Source organism: Seriola aureovittata, chromosome 16, assembly GCF_021018895.1.
Source record: "Seriola aureovittata isolate HTS-2021-v1 ecotype China chromosome 16, ASM2101889v1, whole genome shotgun sequence".
NCBI lineage: Eukaryota > Metazoa > Chordata > Actinopteri > Carangiformes > Carangidae > Seriola > Seriola aureovittata.
The window spans coordinates 16,246,814-16,261,361 of NC_079379.1; the positions used below are offsets into that span (position 1 = coordinate 16,246,814).

The window sequence follows — 14,548 nt, forward strand, 5'->3', positions numbered from 1 at the left end:
AAACCTGACTATAACTTGTGGCATTCATATTTGACGTGGTCTGAACTGGGAGGCGGTGCCATGTTAATCCTCTATTAATACTGCTCTGCGCTGTTTAATGATTGGTGACACACCTCCCACTGTGTCTCTCTTCCAGCTCTGGTACATTCAGGCTCATGGTGAGTCACCAAATTACCAAATGAACACTGGCTGAAACTAAAACTTAATGACCCCAAGAAGAATAAATTTAGCATGATGGCCCAGAAAAGACTTTGTACATCTCATGATCCACAAATGAACTCCGGCATTTGTTGAGAAAATAAAAAAAATACAAAAACATTAACAAAATCTCCAACATTAAACTGCACTGACAACTTGATACTTTTCCATTGTTCTACCAGCTCTGCCAAAGGTTTGAGCATCAGTCATCTTATTTTAACAGAGTGGAGATGAGTCGGTTTCACCATAAATACTGAAAGGAAAGCACAACCACCAAACTTCTTTTTTTTTTTTCTTTTCTTTTTTCTTTTCCTGTCTATGTCTCTCTCTGTCTGTGTCAGAGCCGATAACTGCAGTGTCAGGCTGAGGGCTACGTGTTATCACCATCTCTCCTGCTTTACCATCTATCATTCCCTTATCAGATTACAGTGTACGCACACACACACTCTCTCACTCACACACACACACACACACACACACACAGACACACACACGCATTGACACACAGGGCTAGATTTTCTTCCCTCCACAACTATTACTAGTGCCACTGGGATCTGTTGATAAAATCCAAATTGTATGCAAATTGGCCCATGTGTGTGCATGCTGGACTGAGTGTGTGTGTGTGTGCATGCGTGCGTGTGTGTGTGTGTGCACTTGAAAGGGCAAGAGAGAGAGAGAGAGAAAGAGGGAGGGTGTGCCCGTGCGTGCGTGTGTGTGTATGTGTGTGTGTGTGCGCCTGTCTTGTACAGAGGTGAGGCAGTGTGCAGGAGACCAATCCAAACAGTGGTTTTGTAAGAGAACATATTAGATGAGGGGCCCTCGGGTGCAGTCTGCTGCTGTTGAAGACAAACTCTATAACCTTGTATTATTGCTGTGGGAATAATGCAGAGTTTACCCTAAAACATCCACCTGTTTATACAGCACACACAAACACACAAACACGCACACACAAAAATGGAGTCATACACAAATGTAATCACAGATGCACTCAGGTTTGAAAAAAAAAATAGACAACAAGAGTAACACATCTATATACATTCTGAACACATGTACACACAGCCACCACATCGGTGCACACACACACACACGCACTCACACACAAACACACACACGGCCTCACTAACATCAATAGAAGGGTGTGTCTGGGAGCTATTTTAAATGAAACCACATGAAAGAGAGAAGTCGGCTGCTGAGAGATGCTCGATACAAAGACACGCGAGCTGTGAAGAACTAGAAAGACAGATGGGAGGGAAAATAAAACGGGCAAATACGACTCTCCTGAATATAAAGTATTCACACAAAAACAGTCATCTGCTGTATGTATATCATGTTTACAGCTGCAATTTCAAATTACTTTCTTCAGTAAATCTGTTTAGTCTACAAAATGTCATTTGCCCACTACAAACCCAAGAGTGATGTCTTTAAATTGTTTGTTTTTTCTTCACTTTTTGAGACACTGGGACCAGACGGTATTTCTCATTTTTGGCTCGATTAATGGCTCAAACTAATTATTATAGTATTGATCATGTTTCAAGATGTTTTGGTGCAGGATTCAATAAAAATGGTCAAGTTGTATCTATCACTTGTATAGTAAATCTATTTTTGCAGTCAGATTTGCCTTACTGGAGAGAAACCAGTGAGCAACCACTGGGGAACCACTGTTAACCCCCCCCCCCCCCATTTGGATGTACACACAAAGTATTTATTTAATTTAGTAAATGATAAAAAAAAAGTCAATTCATATCATTTGATTTTAAAAAGGTCCACTGATACAAACATCCAGCTAAAAAGGCTGTAAGTCTTCTCTTGGCATACCAGGGGGCAGTGTAGACAGGACCAAAGCTCTGCATGAAACTTTTCTCTCTGGACAGTGTTTGCTTAGAATTATGCACTTGTCCACTTGTCATTTGCAAATAAATGTGTGTGTGTGTGTGTGTGTGTGTGTGTGTGTGTGTGTGTGTGTGTGTGTGTGTGTGTGTGTGTGTGTGTGTGTGTGTGTGTGTGTGTGTGTGTGTGTGTGTGTGTGTGTGTGTGTGTGTGTGTGTGTGTGTGTGTGTGTGTGTGTGTTTGTCTCCAAGGTCAGAGGAGGACTCTGAGGGCAACAGGGACATCTGCAGTGAGATTCTCCAGATGAAAGCTCTCGAGAGGCTCACATCTACGGTCAGTGTGTGCATGTGAATCAATATATGAAATATAAATTATACCAGTGAATGCTGGGTGTTATCATGAGTATATTTTTCTCCAACAGGTACAAAGTGAGTTGGCGGCTGCTCTCGCCCGAAAGACTCGCAAAGCTTGTAAGTATACATTTAGTGTGTGTGTTTGTGTGCGTGTGTGCGTGCGTGCGTGCGTGCGTGCGTGCGTGCGTGCGTGTGTGCGTGTGTTGTCCTGAGACGTTTTCCTGGCGTGTTCTTCTTTTCCATCTGCATTATGAAAATGTGGAGTTACAAAGACAATGTAATGAGAGAGAACTGTCAGTCTAATCGATTGTGTCTACGATTGGTTGCAGTATCAGAGCAGGACTCTGAGACGACAGAGACGAGCCAACAGGAGCCTCGCACACCCAGTGAAGAGAGCAGCCCGGTAATACACACACATGGGAAGACATACTCTACATACACGCTTACACTCGTACACACAAAGCTTATAGTTTTGGTATAATACTAAAGAGGGAGAGAGTGATGTGTCTCACCTCGAGCTGTTATGGCAGGAAGATTTGGACAGCCTCTCCATACCCAGCATAAACAAAAAAAAGTAAAGGTCAAATGCAGTTTTTTAACGAGCAGCAGTGTTGTAGAGGTGTGGTACACCTGTGAAGTGTTGCTGAAATACATGCAGAGTGGTTGCTGTTTCAACCTCTGCTGAGAAACTCATGCTGATATTGTGAATATCAATGGAATAAGCTTTTTTTTTGTTAATGCTGCTCCACAGCTTGCTTACTTGTTGCGGTGAAGTGTGTTTGGAGGAGGTTTCAGTGTTTTTAACAGGGCACATCAAAGTGTTTTTGACAGCTGTCGTACCCAGAACGCTCTAAACAAAAGCCTGGAGATGGCTCAGGCTGAATATGACCAACACTGTCCAATTAAAATTGGCTCCAACACAGATCAGCTTTGGACGTCCATAATAACAGATAATACAGTAATTGGCTTCTCCTGACTACCTTGCTCTCTTTTAAAGGTCACTGACTGCAAGTTGTGTGTATGTGTGTGTTCATGTGCGTATCTCCAGGAGGTGGCTGAACACAGAAAATGGGGTCAGAGCAGAGTGCAGGGGAGGCCTGTTAGCTTTCTGGTCCCATCTCTGTACAGTGGAAACCTCTTTTTCTCCATCAATTATTCATTCTCTGATTACACCAGAGAGCTTAGGAGCGAGGAGGAGGACAGAAAAAAAGAGCATCTTTTAAACACAATTACACATACAGTACAGTGGTTCACATTTTTTGGCTTGTGAACACTTAATACAAAGAAATGGCTTCTTTCCGCCTCTCGTCACTGGCTACATTTGTCTGTTACTTTGGGAGCAACTGAATTTCCAGTATTTGAATAATTTTAGAGGCTTGAAGTGGTGAAACTGACATTTTAATAAGACGTAGTCAAAGACGAGAGGAAAGTTTAAAAAAATAAGCTCTAATGTTTTTTCTTGTTTCCAACCCCCAGTAATCATTTTGTGACCCCTTACGTATGACCTCCGGATTTTGCTTGACTGCATTCAGGTTGGTCTGCGCTGCGGTTTCAGAGTCCAGTGAGAACATTTCAGAAGCAGAACATTTGCTCTTAGAGTTGCTTTGTCGACATTTGTTTCATGTTTTACAAGCTGAAAACATGTTGAAAACATTTAGATGTGGTAACAGATGCTTCGTGGCTGCACTTTAATACGACAACCTTTCTTTACGATCGCTCCCTTAAAATGTCAGTGCACACAAGCTCACTGCACAGCTGTTTTTTTTGTTAATTTTAATTGACTTTATCATGATCATAAAATGGGAATTTTATCTGCAGTGTAATGACTGCTAATTAACATAGTAAGCTATTTGTTGTTCTGTTGTCTGACAGCAAAAATTTAAAACAAGTGGTGGTTTAGAACATATATATTGTGAATTTGGCTGCATTAAAATGCACTATTTATCATCACAGAGAGCAGGAGGAGACAGAATTGAGGTTTAACAACCCAAGACTTGTTCCCTCTGTTTCTCTCTCTCTCTCTCTCTCTCTCTCTCTTTTCCTCCGTCTCTTAAACTGAACTAAACTCTTAAACTACAAACTGCTGTGTATGTGTTGAGACAAGTCACTAAATGCATACATTTTAGATAAATTGCCAATAAACATTGACATTAATGTGTATTTACAAGTGGATTTCACGCTTCAGGGACAAGCCTCGCTGACAAATATAGACCGAGCATGTTAAAACAGCACATCGGAGAAAAGAGCCAGGGAACCCATATTGCACACAACTACGAAATGTCAAGGATGACACAAGGAAATCCAAGACTTCTTTAATTTGTGGTCCTTGATGTACAGAGTAGTTATGGAGATTAATTTAGTTTCAGTATCTTTCAGCCTGAAAGAACAGCATTCAAAGAAAAAACAAACACACAGACAGGTTTATCTTGTGTGTGTTCTGTGTCTAGGACAGGAAGCTGAAAACAGGTTAACAGGAAGCAGCAAGGGACACAGGACTATAGCTCTGATATAATGTCTCTGTCAGTGTGTACGTAGCTATTCTTCCAGATAAGAGCTGTCACTGGGGGGAGTAAACAAAATGAAGCATGGGAGTATGCCATCGTGTGTGTGTGTGTGTGTGTGTGTGTGTGTGTGTGTGTGTGTGTGTGTGTGTGTGTGTGTGTGTGTGTGTGTGTGTGTGTGTGTGTGTGTGTGTGTGTGTGTGTGTGTGTGTGTGTGTGTGTGTGTGTGTGTGTGTGTGTGTGTGTGTGTTACCCTCTGCTAGAGCCTGGCACTGTGGGATAGTTGAGCTCACAGGAAGGGTTACTCAACTCGCAGCCAAATGAAATACCCCTCTCTCTCTCTCTTCCAAGGAAAATAAACAGACCAGGCTACCCGCCACTGGTGATAACCATCATACTACCAGCACCCAAGGGAGCACACACACACACACACACACACACACACAGTCATGTTTTCTGTCAAAGTTTCTCCGAGGACAGAGCTATTAGTTACTCCAGTATCCTGCAGCTCTTTTAATGAAATATATTCTCTGTCTCTTGCTGTTCTCATGGCTTTCACTTTATGTCTCTCTGTCTTAGTGTTTGTTTCTTTTTGATTCTCTTCTTTTAAAGTTATAACTGTTAGACGTTTATATTCATACACTTTATACACTTTTATTTACTTCAGGATGGTTCACACATTTCCAAGTCCCAACTATAGAGGGGAGGAGACAGCCGCACACCCACCAACACACACACTCTTCCCACACAGACACACACTCCCGCCCACTTATACTGCTAATCACACACACTCACTCACTCTCTGCCAGATCCTCTGACACAGAGCAGTCAGACTGAGACAAAGAGAGAAGTGCAACAGATACAGGGAATTACAGACTGTAATGGATAGAAAGAATAAGAGACAAAGACGAATTGGAGAGAGAACAAGATAGACCCAGGATAACCGTTTCTTCTCATTCTTCTCATTCTCCTCACATGGACATAAAGGGGCAACTGAAAACGTGTCAGTGCATGCTTCTGGATTATGCCCACACTGGGTTCATTCTCCCTTGGACAAAAACACTGAACTTTCCTGCATTCCTCCATTCCACAAAAGCACTTTGAGTGTTTCCACCATGTCTTGGGACTGTGGGTTGAGATATGTCTTCATGCCTCCTGTGTTGCAGCTGGGCGGGGTGTGTGCGTTGAGGGACGGTGGCGGCAGCGGTGGTGGCGGTGGCGGAGGGATGGGGACTGTATGTGGCCGTGAGGAGTTGACCAGCCGCCTGGGGCTGGAGGCCGTTCAGCGGCTGGCCAAGGACGGCTGTCGGCTGCTGCAGAACCACAACTACCGGCTGCCTGACAGGAACCAAGCCGTGAGTATAAATGTGTGATAAGTGTGATATTCTAAAATGTCATTAATACTATTCAAGTGATATGACAGATGATGTTCTGTGAATTTGTTGGTCTCTCACCATGTAATCTGCCAAGCGAGTTGTGGCTATATGGTTAGAATGAGTAGAGAGTAATGGACGTCATCATGTGGTAAATGCTGTCATTGTTGTCGTCACTTTTAAGCGCACACACGCTTCAGGTCTGAGTTACTCACAGTGTGGGCTCTGGGATCTTCAGCAGGACCATCATGATTTGTGTTGCTGTCAATCTAAAGGACAGACACATTTACAGCATACCTGCTCAGTTTTGTAAATCGTCTACATGAGGACACGTCTGTGCACTGACATATATACACACACACACACACACACACACACACACACACACACACACACACACACACACACCTCAGTACAGTTATTGCTGCAGACTCACATATCTTTCCTTCATTAAGATCACTTGAGATTAAACAACCACCAGTTCTCTTGCTTGTCTAATGTGGTTGTTAATAATGGCTTAGTGCTATGCGATCTCATACCCTTTTTACAGTCTGTCAAGTACTGTGTGTGTGTGTGTGTGTGTGTGTGTGTGTGTGTGTGTGTGTGTGTGTGTGTGTGTGTGTGTGTGTGTGTGTGTGTGTGTGTGTGTGTGTGTGTGTGATGGCTACAGCTTATAATCATGCGTGGGAGATTGTGTGTGTGTATGTTCATGCACTGCTGGCACTGTGGCAGGCTGAGTCAGTGTGTGCGCATAATGAGCGGGGTGTTAGTGGAGCGCTGTACTGTATAATCCAGCTCTACCGTACACCTGAGGGCAGGAAATGAAGCAAATGCAGTCTGATTTCACCCTACATCACAATGCGTGTGTTTGTGAAATGTACCACATATCAGCTTGGTGAGTTTGACTGAAGCCTAGCCTTGGGGATTTTCCAAAGTGTCTGTGATTTTACTTTCATTCCTTACATGCGAAAGTAAAACATACTGTATTTTACAACAGCATTAGCACTGTATAAAGCTACAGACAAATATTTATGCAGTGCTGTTAAAGCGGGGATGCAGTAGAGAAATAATAAAAACAATTTACCCACTTTTAGCTTGACTTAAATCTCATGACGTATCGCTTAGTCATCTTAAATTAATTTTAGTCACATAAGGACAAACCTCACAACGGTCACACTTTTCCAAAAAGTATGAATATTATTTAATATTTTAAAATTTGCCATATTATGATCAGTGAGCTTATATTTTTATTTACTGCTAAATCATTATGGTTAAGTGAGTAAACATCTGAATTTTCTCATGTTGTTCCCTCTGCCTTTTTAAAATGCAACTGTACCAACAGCAAATTATTGTTAGAACTCCTCTGATAATTCTTCAAATACTTTAGATACAAGTACAGACCCTGATGTTTCCAGAAATAACATATTTTGGGGTTGGTTGTAGGGAAATTTGTAGGAAAGTATACACAAAAATTGTGTTGTCTTTGCTTTATGTATAGAAATATATATAGCTTTAAAGAATCCTGACACAACCAGATAAAAATGATTGATTGTCACAGAGTGAGGAAACAATCCTTTCTTTAACAGATGAGATTTGGGGGAAACATTGAGAACAGTATTGAAATGTTAAAAGGTTAATGATGGAACGCCCATGTTGTTCAAAGGTCCTTCAGTCTGCACACACACGCGGACTCTGTTGCCTGGGTTAAAGTAAACGTCAGAAAATGAGCTTTTTCTCAGGTCAGATAAAATAGGAGCAAACATCAGACCCAGCCTCTTGTTTTTCTTTTAATAGAAGCAGCATCAGCAGCTCATGAAGGATATGACAGTTTTTCGTCCATTTCTATTTAAGGCTTTTGTCCAAAAATCTTCTTAAAAAGATGATGATTATATGTGCACGTCCATATACTAGAACACAAGTGCAAAAAAGTACAAAACATTGACATTTCAGACTTATTGCAGCATGATTTTATCAGAGGAAGGGGAGGCAACAAATATGTGTAATATTTGCTAGATTATGTTATATGCAAATATTATAATATATAAAGTACAACTCATTACCTGGTCATGTTACACCATATATGGTCATGTTATTCCATACATGACCAGGTACTGAGCTGTCATCACCGTGATGGCTCTCTGTCACTTTTGTGCAAACAGTGAAAACCATGTATGGCCAAAAGGAGGAAGAGGGGGAGAAAGATTGGCAAATGTACTGAAGATATTAACAAACTACTTAAAATATCTTCTAAAAAATGTATTTTCCCTGCTCTATTCTCCTGACCGTATGTATTTAGCTTGTAAGGATGTTGGATTGTCTTATAATGTAAAAATCATCAGTCATGTTTCATCAAGCAGCGCTTTGGTTCACAAAGGTCATGATTAAAGTGTAAAAGGAAATGAACCAAATGATTCTTTCAGGCGTATGGGCTTGAAAAGATGCTCTTTAGTCTTCGTTAAGGAAGCACATGTTGATCTATAATCATTTCTAAAAGTGCGCAGGGGGGAAGATGTTTTCCGACAAGGCACCACAAATGTAAACAAGTGTAAGATGTGTTTATCATAGGTTTGATGATCGGCTCATTGTCCATCTTAGGCTGCAGGATGTAGCAAAAACCAAAACCAAGCAACCAGCCTGATTCACCACAAAGACCACTCTCATTTTACTGGGTTGTCATGGTGATTTTATTTCATTTTTTTTACTTTCCTTTTTTTTCCATGACACTCAAGCTCTGACAAACCGGTGTGGGCTGTTTCCATAGTGCTATAACTCATGTGTGCATTGAGTGTATCTCTGCCTTCTAGTCACTTCAGACCTGCACTTGTGCTTTTCTGCATTTGATTCAGCCATCAGAGTTTACCAGAGGTCAGAGTGCACGAGGGATTATACAAGGTCACAGTATGCATGATGATGCACACATACACACAGGCGGACTTTTTTGAGCATCTTGTGTTAGTTCCTAATAGTTATAGTTACAAATCATACTATGCTTGTGTATATGCATGTATAGTTTGCACTTGTGTGTGCTGCTGACCTGAAAGCATTGTGTTTTCATATTCTTATCCATTATTTCCAGGAATCAGGCTCAGAGCTATCACAACACAGATATGGCCTGGTCACTATCAGCACAGACACCAACACACACACACACACACACATACATACACACACACACACACACACACACACACACACACACACACACACACACACACACACATGCACACACACACACCCACAGGAACAGGAAGGGAACAGAGAGTGCTTCCTTTAGGCTTTCCATGAGGCCTACCTTTCCTCTGGACAATATGTCATATTGTAGTGTGAGAGAGAGAGAAAGAAACAAGGACAGACAGACGGACTGAGTGAATGAGCGAAGGATATAGAAGGGATAAAGGAGCCTTTCTGGCCCATAAGTCCTGATCATGTAAAAGGCTGAATATATGCTGCGTCCTTCCTTTTTTTATTTTGTGTGCACAAATTGAACTCTTTCAGTTCGTTTGTGTGTGTGTGTGTGTGTGTGTGTGTGTGTGTGTGTGTGTGTGTGTGTGTGTGGTGTGTGTGTGTGTGTGTGTGTGTGTGTTGTGTGTGTGTGTGTGTGTGTGTGTGTGTGTGTGTGTGTGTGTGTGTGTTGTGTGTGTGTGTGTGAGAGAGAGAAATGTGTATGCAGGTTATAACCCTGTGAGACACACAGCGAGTACATGTCCCCTGCTCTCTGTTTTCTGTTCCCAAATCCAAACCTCTAGAGCATAAAATCTGACCATTCAAAGACAGAGATAGAGAGAGGGAGACTTGGCTTGAATGCGATGAAGCGAGGAAAGAGAAAAAACTGTTTCCAGAAGTTTAGAGAGGCAGATTGTGGAGAGGGAAGGGTGGAGAAGAGGTAGAAGTACAGATGGTTGAATTGAAGGAAGGGATGGGGAAAGGAAAGGAAGGAAAGAGACTGACACACCTGTTGACGGGGAACGAATGACTGTCCTGAGTAATGATTTCACAGAAACATTTATGCAGGTTAGCGTCTCTCATTTTCATTTTTGTTTATAAAGAAAATAATTTCTGTCCCCTCTGAACTTCCCAGAAACATCATGTTCCAACTCCAGCTCATATCCAACTCCCCATAGAGTATTACATAATTGTCAATTTCATGTATTTGTTTTCATCTTTATATCAAAGCCTTACATATTTCCATTGTTAGCTGAGACCAAAACAAGAACATCCTGAACTTGATCATTTAGATTTGGTTATTCTGTTCCTCTCATAGATCTGTTTAGTAACATTCGGAAATTCCCTTATTAGGATTTTGATTTTGGGGATATTTAAAAGTTCGGATAAAACCCATATGACAGTTGGATTCAAACGTCTTTCAATCTCATCCTCAGTCACTTCTTGTATTTCTCACTCTTCCCCACACTTCTCCGTGTCTCTCGCGTTCTGTCCTGGTGTCTTGCCTTTCATCTTGCTTTCTTTTCTTGCTCCCTCTCTCTCTTTGTCTGTGTTGCATAACTTTCTGACCCCCTCCTTTCTACAATGTTCAAGTTCCTACTTCTGTATATTTTTCCTCTGCGTGTTTTGCATTCTTTCTCAGGCTAAATTAATGTTGTTCTTTGGAACTGCTGTTTGCACTTAATTCTTTAGAGATTATTTGTGTGTATGAATGCATGTGAATTTACTATAGTTGTGAAGACACTGTGACAGTGTTGCAAGTTCTACTTTTGTTCTGCTGCATTTTCTTGAAGCTTTTTGATCTTGAGCGTGTGTATGTGTTATAACTCCACCTTCTTCCAGTCTTGGCTCAGAGTTGTTTTTCTTGGCATCTGTGTAAAGAGAGTAACTGTGTTATCGGAAAGATCTACAGTTTGCCACTTTATCAGAAGCACAGCACAACATTTACTCTCCTTTGTTTTGGGAGAAGTTATAGTTACATAATCTCTCTCTTTTTCTTTTTTCATTGTATTTCTGGGGCAATTTTCCTTTTATTAGAAAGTTATTGGTGAAGAGAGCCAGGAAAGTTCAGCGGAGATAAAGTGACGAGACTTGTTATGAAATTTCCTGGTCTGTATTTGAACCCTGGATGACGGTGGTCTAATGGCATCTCCCCTTTATCCACCAAACTTGTTATCCTGACATCACATCTGGGCCGCTGGGTGTGGTCTGGGTGCCAGGCAAAAATATAATTAACGGCATGCAGTGTCAGATCTCTTCACATCAGCTGTCACTGCCTTATTTATCAGCTGTACGCATCTTTGTGTTGCTAATCTCCGAGGACGTTTACTCTCAGCATATTACATAATAAACTGGCAACGATAAATGCACATTGGGTTCACTTTGAACGACTGGCAGTGTTTGTATATGATTGTATAATTTCATGATGGTTAATGGCAGAACTGAGAAATTAACTAAGGAAAATCGAAAATTGCAGAGTGACGTACTGAAATATCACCGTGATAAGAAGCTTCAGTTATCTCATCAAACTTGAAGTCGCTCTAAGGAGAATTATGAACAAGACCCTTTGCTGCTGTGAAGTGCGAACACCTCCGGTTTTGTTTCTCCGAGTGCGCAGCCAAGATAGAGGCTCCGCTAACAGGAAACATCAGAGTCTCTGCAGTGGTGGGCGAGTGTTTTTCTTTTTCTTTTTAACCTACAGTATGAACCACCTTAACTCCCCTACAGTGAATTATTATGAATTATTCAAAATAAATATGAATATTCTGTGTTGTAATTGCCAGTGTTATATCATCAACATCATCACCCTAATGTAGACATGGACAGTGAACATGGAACTGAAGTTGATTCGATAAGTCAGTTTTATTTATATAACCCAAAATCACATCACATCATTTTCCTCGTTAGGCTTTGCAATCTACACAGCATACAACACCCTCCATCCTAAAAGCGGGTATACACTCTGGGATTTTGGACTGTCCCAGACGAAAGGTGACCAATGTGAAAGAAACGTGGGGCGATATCTTTGGTCGTGGTTCTAAGACAGGGGTCCTTTTTGCAAAATTGACATCTGAACTTGGCCTCTTTAGCCTCAACCGGATCCACATTCATCTCCTCCTCTTCCTTGGATTTTTCACTATTACAAGGGCTCAAGTCTTGCTTAGCCTCATTGTTTACTATAGTGGCACAGACAGATGATACACACGACTTCATTTTATTCTTGTTTATTGACTTGAGTCATAGCTTAAGATTCAGTTATCATTTTACAGTCTACATACATCAAATTTGATGTTGTTCCCAACTTTAAATACATGTTGCACAGTGGCCTGTAATAAACTTATAAGATAGCTGTAGGCGCCTTTAGATGCTCAATTCAGACGGAAAGCCTCCCTCCTCAAAACACAGTTATAAAGTACTTAAAATGTATTTTAAATACTGTGGATGTGGATTTGTTAATTAGGAGTTAATGAGGCCAGATGGCTTGGCAGAATTGTAAATAAAAACATACAAAATGTCTTGTATTTAGTCAAATGAAGGTTTTAGGAGAAAATGCGAGACACACACCAGCACACCTGAGGGGAAGTGTCTGGTGCCCGCTGAACATCTGTATCGTACTTCAGTAGAATATGAGTCATCAGGGCATGTCCACACACACACACACACACACACACACACACACACACAAGCACGCATGCATCACTTTGGGCATATTGTTTTCTGTGACTCAAGACAGATCCCACCTGCTGTCTCTCAGGATCAGACAACTCCTTTCATCAGACGATCACAAAGAGTGTGTGTGTGTGTGTGTGTGTGTGTGTGTGTGTCTATTGACTTGTTTTTGTGTGTTATAAAGGTATCTGTGACTGCATTAAAAGTGCTCTGTGTGAGGGCTCCACAATGTCTACAGTAAAAATCCAGATTCCAGAAGTTGTGATCACAGTTATTGATTAGTGCACTGTTGGCACTTTGTTTGAACCTTAGCACCCGTCTCCAGCTTTAGGACTTTTTTAAAGCCTCAGCTGATTTTTTTTTTTTTTTTTTTTTTTTTTTTTGTTCAATGAAACAACTCCCCACTGTTATATTATGTTATTGTGGCATCTGTAGAGGCAAGAACAAGTAAGTGAACTCTTTGACATTACCCGCATTTATGTATAAATGTAATATGGTCAGATCTTCATCGAAGTTACAGTAAAGGACAAACAGAATCTAATTGAACTCGTAACCAACAAAAATCATGATGTCAGTGTGCCTGTCCACCTGCTGAAGCTCAGTAGAAGCTGAATGATGCAGGACAATGACCCTAAACATCAGAGTAAATTTACCACAGAATGAATTCAAACGAAGAAAATCCACCTGTAGGAGTTGCCCAGTCAGAGCCCAGACAATAATCCAGTAGAGATGAAGGGAGCCGCTCACACCTGACATCTTAAGAATGTCCGAGCTGAAGCAGCTCTGAAGGAAGAATTGTCGGAAATTCCTCCTGAACATTGGGCAGCTCTGATCAGCAGCTACTGGAAGAGTTTGTTTGAGGTTATTGGTGCCAAAGGAGGTTCAACCAGTTATTAAAGCCAAGGGTTCAATTACTTTTTCCTCCACCACTGTGAATATTTAATAGCTATGCTCAATAAAGACACAAAAGATTATGATTGTTTGTGTGATATTAGCTTAGGGACACTGTGTCTGTCTACATTTGTGACTTAGATGAAGATCAGTTCACATTTTATGAGCAACGAATGCAGAAAAACAGGGAATTACAAAGGACTCAAAAACTTTTCTTGCCACTGTAAATGTTGACATATGACTAAACACAACTGTGTGCAGTCCTACATAATGTTTCCCTGTGTGTGTGTCTTAAAGCAAGAAACAGTGCAACAGAAAGGCAGCCCGGCACAGAGCTCTCTGTGTCAGTTGTGATTGCTACTCAATCCCTCTGGCTGCGACGGAGACTGCAGCGAGCAGCTGGAGAGGAGACGTTGCTTCTTTATCTCTCCTCCTGTTCCTCTTCTCTGCCTTTGATCTCCCACTCTCTTCTCCTTTTTCTCTCCTCTCCTCAGGCTGTTTCTTATTGTGCTCCTTTGTCCATCTGGAGCTCAGTTCCTATTGCACTGTCACTGCAGGTGTGTGTGTGTCGGTGTGTCGGAGTCACAGATCATGTTGCTGTTCATTTTTGGAGCAGGAGATTATTTCAAATGTCAGCCCACGTTCTCAGTTGTCCCCATTTGTATTTATTACACAATACCATTTCCTTCAAAGGCAGGAAATGTAATACCTCCCCCTATTATCACATATGGATTGATGTGGGAGTGTGTGTGCTGCATTTACTGTGTGAAAGGGTCTGGACACTAGAGCCCAA

General features: G+C 41.4%; 1 protein-coding gene across 2 annotated transcripts in view; it reads left to right on the top strand.

The window, feature by feature from the left end:
• The window catches only part of rapgef5a (Rap guanine nucleotide exchange factor (GEF) 5a), a 49,594-nt gene that overhangs the window by 17,188 nt on the left and 17,858 nt on the right, over positions 1-14,548 (top strand). For both annotated transcript variants that reach the window (XM_056399103.1, XM_056399104.1), the window contains exons 6-9: positions 2,277-2,358; positions 2,447-2,495; positions 2,708-2,781; positions 6,046-6,234. In XM_056399103.1, the coding sequence (XP_056255078.1) occupies positions 2,277-2,358; positions 2,447-2,495; positions 2,708-2,781; positions 6,046-6,234 (394 nt within the window). The remainder of the gene's footprint in view (positions 1-2,276; positions 2,359-2,446; positions 2,496-2,707; positions 2,782-6,045; positions 6,235-14,548) is intronic.